Genomic DNA, 9,248 nt, shown 5'->3' on the forward strand with positions numbered 1-9,248 from the left:
TCTATTCAAACGGTGAGTAGATGATGACGTCCTTAAAAATAAAATAAAAAAAAAACAAAACAAAATAGAAGTAAAACATATAAAGTTGTTTTCACGAAAATTATGTTGCAGCTGAGCAAAGAGATCTCAAACACACGCATTCTTGATTCAAATGTCATTCCAGTAACTTACAAAAAATAAAAAAGTAAAAATAAATAAATAAATAAAAATAAACAGACAATTTTATCAGAACATAAGGGGGATAAAAATTAAAAATAGAAACATTTTTAGTTGTTTTGTTAGATAGGTTAATGGTTTTTGCACTTTGGACCAGTGAATGCCACAAGCTGTGCAGATTCAGAAAAACAAAAATATGGAAAAGTATTACCAGATTGAGAAGAGATGCAAGGCCCCAACTGCATCTACCATAGTCACATTTCTGAGGGGGCCACCAATCAAGAGTTGCACACACAAAATCATCATCAATGGTTCCAATTACCGATTTCGCATTAATGGCAACAATCCCTTTTAAATGTGCATCCCCACCAGTTTCAACCTGTGAGTTCACAAAGCTCAATAAGCACAATAGCATAAGAAGCTGAACAATCCAAGAACCCATGGTGGTTGTGGCTGAGGCCGGCTTCACTGCATAAGAGTCACAAGCTTATATAGTAATAGTAGTATAATAGAGACAGACAGACAGACAAACAAAGGTTAAATGTTAAATGTGCTTTTGGTAAAAATTTAATGAAAGGTTTGCTTTTACAAATGCTTGCTGGAAGGGTAATAATAATAATAATTGTCTTTACGTGGCAGGTTGGCAACACAAGGATTTTGGCGTTTGTATATAAAAGTGCTTAATGTGTTTTTGTTATTTGTAAGGCAACTAATCTAACCTTCGATGCTAAGTGTGCGTATTGAATTAATGAATCCTCCTAAATTTCAAAAGTCTACTCACGTTAGCCCTTCGCTTATGTCTGTTCAGTTATTAAATGACGTCATTTTAGTGTTGGCTGTAACGATCCAACTTCCGGTACGTCATTATCATACAAGAAGCCAAATGTCACCAACTTGCTTTCTTAGTTTATAGCTAGTACTTATTATATAAGCCTGTTATCTTGTTAAAGCGTTATTATTTTTACGAGTAAATTTTTTTTGAACGTTTACAAGAATAAATAATGAAACATACATGAACAGAATTATAAAGGAACATAAGCAACAGATATCCAAACTGAAAATATACATCATAATCAGTGTTTATACAAAAGAACTCAGTCAGTTTATACCCCTTTTCAATCTCTACTCAGTCAGTTTATACCCCTTTTCCAGTGGCGCTGTTGTCACTACTCACATCTCCATGGACAGGACTGTTGGTGAATGTAGGCTCATTTGTGTACTAGAACAACTGCCTCTCTGGGAAGTCCTGGCTGGTTGTTTGCTTGTGCACTGGAGATATTGGAACTATGGGCTTTGGAGGGAAATTGGTGCACGAAATTGTGATGTCCAGGCTCAAACAATCCCTGGCAACGTGAGCAACTTGGTACGCGCAATCGTGATTACACTTTGATTATGTAAAATTCATGATGGCCAGGAAAGGTCATCCTAGGATGATGGATTCATCCTCTTCCTTTCCAGTATCCAGGACTATGAAATCAGCAGGGATGTAAAGGCCTTCAACCTTTACTAACACGTCCTCTACTTGTCCATATGCCTGTTTTCTTGAACTGTCTGCCATCTCTAATGAGATTTTAGCAGCTTGCACCCCATAGATTCCCAGTTTCTCTATTACAGAGAGGGGCATGAGGTTTATCCCTGAACCAAGGTCACACAGGGCCTTAAAGATCATGGTGCCTATGGTACAGGGTATTATGAACTTTCTAGGATCCTGTCTCTTCTGAGGCAATGTCAGTTGATCCAGATCAGTTAGTTCGTTGATGAACAAGGGAGGTTCAACTTCCCAAGTATCAATGCCAAATAATTTGGCATTCAGCTTCATGATTACACCAAGAAACTTGGCAGTTTGCTCTTCAGTAACATCCTCATTTTCTTTAGAAGAGGAATACTCATCAGAGCTCATGAAGGGCATAAGGAGGTTCAATAGAATCTCTATGGTCTCTAGATGAGCCTCAGAGTCCTTTGGTTCCTTAGAGGGAAGCTCCTTATTGGTCACTGGACGTCCCAGGAGGTCTTCCTCCTTGGGATTCACGTCCTCCTCTCCCCATGTAGGTTCGGCCATGGTGCTTATGTCAATGGCCTTGCACTCTCCTTTTGGGTTCTCTTCTGTATTGCTTGGGAGAGTACTGGGAGGGATTTCAGTGATCCTTTTACTTAGCTGGCCCACTTGTGCTTCCAAATTTCTGATGGAAGATCTTGTTTCATTCATGAAACTTACAGTGGCCTTGGACAGATCAGAGACTAAGTTTGCTAAATTAGAAGTATTTTGTTCAGAGTTCTCTGTCTGTTGCTGAGTGGATGATGGAAAAGGTTTATTATTGTTAAACTTGTTTTTTCCACCATTATTAAAGCCTTGTTGAGGCTTTTGATCCTTCCATGAGAAATTTGGATGATTTCTCCATGATGAGTTATAGGTGTTTCCATAAGGTTCACCTAAGTAATTCACCTCTGCTATTGCAGGGTTCTCAGGATCATAAGCTTCTTCTTGGATCCTTTATACCACAGTATAGGGATCCCTTTGTGAGTGGAAGAAAAGAGGGAGACAAAGAGTGTGATGTAAAGAAAGAAACACAACTGTGAGGATGGCAGAGATGTGAGATGAGATGTTAGTAGATGAATAAATAAATAGAATAAAATGGGAGAGGGAGAATTTTCGAAAAATATTTTGAAAAAGAGTTAGTGATTTTCAAAAATGGTTTTTGAAAAGTGTTAGTATTTTTCAAAAATTTTTAAAATCAAAAATAAAAAATAAGAATAATTAGTTAATTAAAAAGAAATTTTTGAAAAAGAGGGAAGATATTTTCAAAAATTAGAGAGAGAGAGTTAGTTAGGTAGTTTTGAAAAAGTTAAGAAACAAACAAAAAGTTAGTTAGTTAGTTGAAACAAATTTTGAAAAGATAAGAAGTTAGGAGGTTAGAAAAGATATTTTGAAACCAACTTTTTGAAAAAGGTAAGATAAGAAGATATTTTAGAAATTTGTTTTGAAAAAGATTTGATTTTTAAAATCTCAATTAATGACTTGATTCATAAGAAATCACAAGATATGATTCTAGAACTTAAAGTTTGAATCTTTCTTAACAAGTAAGTAACAAACTTGAAATTTTTGAAACAAAACATTAATTGATTATGTTATTTTCGAAAATTTGGTATAAAAATAAGAAAAAGATTTTTGAAAAATATTTTTGGAATTTTCGAAAATAACTAAGAATTTTGAAAAAGATTTGATTTTTGAAAAAGATTTTGAAAAAGATAAGATTTTCAAATTGAAAATTTGATTTGACTCATGAGAAACAATTTGATTTTAAAAATTTTTGAAAAAGTAAATCCAAATTTTCGAATTTGATGAGAGAAAATGGGAAAGATATTTTTTTTTATTTTTTGAAATTTTTATGATGAGAGAGAAAAACACTAAAGAGATGCAATGCATGAAGATTTTGGATCAAAACAATGAATGCATGCAAGAATGCTATGAGTGTCAAGATGAACACCAAGAACACTTTGAAGATCATGATGAACACCAAGAACATATTTTTGAAAAATTTTTAATGCAAAGAAAACATGCAAGACACCAAACTTAGAATTCTTTAATGCTTAGACACTAAGAATTCAAGAATGCATATGATAAACATGAAAAGACACAAAACAAAAAATCATCAAGATCAAACAAGAAGACTTACCAAGAACAACTTGAAGATCATGAAGAACACCATGAATGCATGAGAATTTTCGAAAAATGCAAGATGCACATGCAATTGACACCAAACTTATAACATGACTCAAGACTCAAACAAGAAACAGAAAAATATTTTTGATTTTTATGATTTTCTAATTTTTTTGGTATTTTTCAAAAATTAATTGAAAAAGGAAAATAAGGATTCCAAAAATTTAATATGAATTCCAGGAATCTTGCATGTTTAGTCTAAAGCTTCAGTCCAGGAGTTAGACATGGCTCATGAGCCAGCCAAGCTTTCAATGAAAGCTCCAGTCCAAAACACTAGACATGGCCAATGGCCAGCCAAGCTTCAGCATTTTAACATCAGAGTATATTGCTCTTGATAACAAATTGCAAGCCTCAGTCCAAATAAATTTAGACATGGCTTTATAGCCAGCCAGGCTTCACATGCTTCATGAAACACTAGAATTCATTCTTTAAAATTTTGAATAAATTTTTGAAAACATTTTTATATTTTTTCGAAAACAAAAGAGAAATTTTTGAAAGATTTTTTTTTTTGAAAAATTTTTAAAAATAAAATAAAAAGAAAATTACCTAATCTGAGCAACAAGATGAACCGTCAGTTATCCAAACTCGAACAATCCCCGGCAACGGCGCCAAAAACTTGGTGCACGAAATTGTGATGTCCAGGCTCAAACAATCCCTGGCAACGTGAGCAACTTGGTACGCGCAATCGTGATTACACTTTGATTATGTAAAATTCATGGCTCTTTCTTTTCCTGGCAATGGTGCCAAGAACATGGTGCCAATACCATGGTTCACAACTTCGATACAACTAACCAGCAAGTGCACTGGGTCGTCCAAGTAATACCTTACGTGAGTAAGGGTCGAATCCCACGGAGATTGTTGGTATGAAGCAAGTTATGGTCACCTTGCAAATCTCAGTTAGGCAGATATAAATTGATAATGGTGTTTTCGAATTTAATATAATAAAATAGGGATAGTGGAGTTGAACGCCAGCTTTTGTGCCATTTTGGGCATTCAACTCTGATTTTGGCTCCTTTTCTGGCGCTGGACGCCAAATTTGGGCAGAAAGCTGGTGTTGAACGCCAGTTTACGTCATCTATTCTTGGCCAAAGTATGGACTATTATATATTGCTGGAAAGCTCTGGATGTCTACTTTCCAACGCAATTGGAAGCGCGCCAGTTCGAGTTCCGTAGCTCCAGAAAATCCATTTTGAGTGCAGGGAGGTCAGAATCCAACAGCATCAGCAGTCCTTTTTCAACCTCTGAATCTGATTTCTGCTCAAGTCCCTCAATTTCAGTCAGAAAATACCTAAAATCACAGAAAAACACACAAATTCTTAGTAAAGTCCAGAAATGTGAATTTAACATAAAAACTAATGAAAACATCCCTAAAAGTAACTAGATCCTACTAAAAACATACTAAAAACAATGTCAAAAAGCGTATAAATTATCCGCTCATCAGAAATCAAACTCTAGAGGAAACGCAGGAATATAGTCATTTGCTAGAGTTGGCTCGGCAAATTCTACAGGCTCAGATGCCACTTGGTTTACTGGTCGTGCAGGGTATGGATATCCAGGCCCATCAGAGAAAGGATGTCTTGGAGCGTTGGGGTGAAGCCATGATAATAGGAACTCGTAAGGAGCGTCAGGATCAAAGAAAGGAATATTTTACAGGTACTAAACAGGGTGGTCATGTAGTACATATAGACATATCTGAGGCTCCATGGCTAATACATATTAGCTGTAAAACACTGGGTCCTCGTATATGTAGGGCTGGTCAAGCTCATAAAAAAGGACGCTTGTCTCCATCTGAAGGGGAAAGAAAGGGGTAAGAACTGGAGAGTTATTAGTAAGGTTAGGATAATTAATCGAGTTAATCTGATAAGAAATTAGAATGAAGGATAACGGGATAAGAAAAGAATGACGGCAAAAGACGCAACAGAAAAGACGTAGCGGAAACATAAAGGATGTATATAGGTTTTCCTACAAGACCTCTAAGAAACCTATTCTTAGCAACCTAGGTCACCAGAAGGGATTCTCTACTAGACCTTCAAAGAACCTATCATTGACAACCTAGATCAAAGGGATGAAAATTGAAAGAAACCACCATGCAGAATCACCATAGTGTTGGATCTTTCAATCTTTTTCATGCAACAAGCAAAGCAAATCACTCACCTCACTTAATCACACTGAAAAAAATGTGCATAAAGCATTAAAGAAATTTTATTCATCAAAAGTTGTGTAAATTGTCTCACCAGAGGTGTTTAAATAGGCCCCTAATAAACTAACAAAACGATAAGATAAGATAACTTAACTTAAATCTCCTATAGATAAAATAACTAATTTAAATCAGATTTGATCTTATTGGATTAGATAAGATTTGATTTAAATTTTAAAATCCTAAAGATATGATAACTAATTTAAATTAGATTTAATTTTATTAGATTAGATCAAATTTGATTGAAATTTAAAATCCCTAAAAATACTACTAAGCAAATCAGAAGTAAATCAAATCTTTCAACAAACTCTAACAGCAAAACAAATTAAAATAAATGCCTAAAAAATTCAAAATTAATAATGAATTTGAAAATTATTATTGGACTTCTTGTTGTCCTTTCTTAGCCCAATGGACCTTATGAGTTATCGCCATTTCAGCACCACTGTTTTTGAGACGGACTCTTGGTCTTCTTGATGTCCAAGACCGGCATGGTACAATTCTTCTAGTATTCAAATCTTTGAATGTGATAACATTACCATTCTGTCCCTTAGCTCTAAAATAATGAAAATGCCCTCCTGACAACGTATCATAATCACCTCTGTTGTAATCACCAGACAGTAAAATAGTTCCATAAATAAACACAGCAACCAGATAAACAAAAAAATAGAGTACAAACAGAGAAATACAAGAAGCTGAATACAAACATAGAAAAAGCAAAAGAGAATGATGTTCATGATGAGCAAAAATTGAAGCTTACAAACACCTGCAAGTGCACCGGATGGTTTAACTAATACCACGGTGAGTGGATCGTCCCCATGAGGATTAAAGGACTGAGCAAGCAAATATCAAGTTAAATTCTTAATTAGATCAAAATAACCTGGATTGATGAAGGCAAAGTTGTGTCATGCTTGGAATCTTGGAAATTGAGTGCTTCGGAGGAAGTGATATTGATTGTGAGAGAATAATAATGGAGAGAGTCAAGGACTTTGGAGAAGTTTAAGACCCTAGGAATATCAAACGTTGTTTACCTATTTTGAACTATGCAATGATCTTTCATGACAAATCTTAAGTAAATGATTTTAAATTCCTTGGTTCCTCAGTTTCTCTTTAATTAACCAATCGCCAATTTCTTGGTCAACCGATTAATTAAAGAGGTTAAGCACAAAAACTAAATTAGTTCCTAATAAGCAAAAGTAGTCCTTTGGTCAAATTATATATCACTTATTCAAGCTAGTCCTGTCCAATTAAATCTTAGAAGAAAACATAATTTTCAAAAGTTGTTCTAATTCGAATTATATATCACTTATTCAAAACTAGAGTGATTGAAAATCATGCATGTGTCGCACACTAATTGAACCACTATTCCTAGTCAAATTTAAAAAGTCATGTGAAAGAGTTTTCAAGCTATAATTCAGAGATTAGTTTTTCCAAAGTAATAAAAGAATTCAAAAGGGATTAGCATACCTTCCAATATTACTAATCTGAATGAAGAACGAATAACTCAATCATGAAATAAATCAATGCAAGACTTTAAAAGAGTAAATACCCAACTCGGTCCTTATCCATTTTTACGAAGAACAAAGCGATCCCTGTCCAAAAATAAGGGACACTTCGACCCTCAACCTTTATATTTTGGGACAATATGACCCCTCTGTTAAAAAATCTATTAAATAATAACAAAAATTAGTTTTGTGGGGGTTTTATTTGTATTTTGTGGGGGTTTTAAACCTTCATAAACTATTAATAAGTTTATTTTTGAAAAATTTATTCACCAATGGTGGTTAAGTGAAGAAAAACCATTGATAAAAATGATGCCACAAAAAAAAAAGTAATTGTAGTACAATATCTTTTAAAGGAAAAAAATAACATGAAATAAGAAATGAAAGAAGAAAACTTTAATGTTGATAATATTGGTATTGGTGATGATGACGGTAGAGGAGATAATGATGATGATAAAGTATGGTTACACAACAAAAATAATAGAGGTAGGAGTGATAATAATGAGGATGAAAAAGGTGGTAGTAGAAGTAGTAGTAATTGATTATATTGTTGAAAAGATTTTTGTGAGGGTTGAAAACCACCCACAAAATACAAATAAAACCCCAAAAAAAATTAATTTTTGTTATTATTTAATAATTTTTTTAACAGAGAGATTATATTGTCCCAAAATAAAAAGGTTGAGGACCGAAGTGTTCATTTTTTTTGACAGAAATCGCTTTGTCCTTTGTGAAAATGGACAAGGACCGGATTGAGTCTTTACTCGACTTCAAAATAAAACAAACTTAGATTAACGATCCATAGAAAACATAAACAGAGCCCCTAACCGGGTTGTTTGGGTTTGGATTCAAAGATCCTCCTCCTCGATGGTGTCCTTATTGTGAACCTTTCTCACTTATTTATATCCTAAGTCTACTTAAAATTCAAATTCAAAACTAATCCTTCGTATCTTGAGGAATGATAACATAAGTAACTACTTGAATTCAAATCTAATATAGAAACAAATCCTAACAACCAAATCTTTTATATTTCTAGAAAGAATTAATAAATAATCTTCTAGAATCTTGAATCTTTTGTATATGATTAAGGCATCTAATGATGTGTATGATTGAGATTGCACCTTAATTGTTACATCCTATGAGTTTAGAAAGTGTCTTCACGCCGGGCTTGTGCTAGGGAATTTGGCGTGTGGCCCAATTGCACTTTCCCAGGAGAGGGGACGCCGGACTTGTAAGGAGGCACGCTGGCCGTGCAGTTGGAAAAAGGTGGGATGCCAGGCTTGCAAGGGAGTACGCCATGGGTCCTTGAGGAGAAAGTGGGGACGCCGGGTGTGCATGAGAAGAGACCGGAAATGCACATAATGGGTGCTGATTTTTGCATCCAAAAGATGATGGTGGTACATGGTTCAAACTAAACGTCCACTATAGACATGCATATCATTCTGAAGCTCTGAACGTAAGCTTTCTAACGCAATCAGAACTCCTTCTTTTGAACCTCTTTAGCTCAAGTTATGATCACTTGAGTGTGAAGAGGTCAGGATTGATGACATGGGTGCCGGGCTTGTAATCATTCATGCCAGGCTTGTGTGCTTTAGGCTCCAATTTTCTTTCTTTTGGGCACAGTTTTGCTCCCCTTAAATGTACTTGTGTTTCCTTGTAAAAAAGCTTTAATTTCTGCTTA

The 9,248-nt window shown here is 34.7% G+C and overlaps 1 protein-coding gene across 2 annotated transcripts in view; it reads right to left on the reverse strand.

Moving 5' to 3' along the window:
• Nucleotides 1-793, reverse strand: part of LOC107630530 (heparanase-like protein 3) — a 4,032-nt gene extending 3,239 nt beyond the window's left edge. Inside the window, exon 1 of one of the 2 annotated variants that reach the window (XM_021118941.1) lies at nt 368-793. In XM_021118941.1, coding sequence (XP_020974600.1) covers nt 368-598 — 231 coding nt within the window. In that variant the 5' untranslated portion in view covers nt 599-793. The remainder of the gene's footprint in view (nt 1-367) is intronic. The other variant, XM_016333700.2, reaches the window with a different exon arrangement.

Source organism: Arachis ipaensis, chromosome B03 (genome assembly GCF_000816755.2).
Source record: "Arachis ipaensis cultivar K30076 chromosome B03, Araip1.1, whole genome shotgun sequence".
Taxonomy (NCBI): Eukaryota; Viridiplantae; Streptophyta; class Magnoliopsida; order Fabales; family Fabaceae; genus Arachis; species Arachis ipaensis.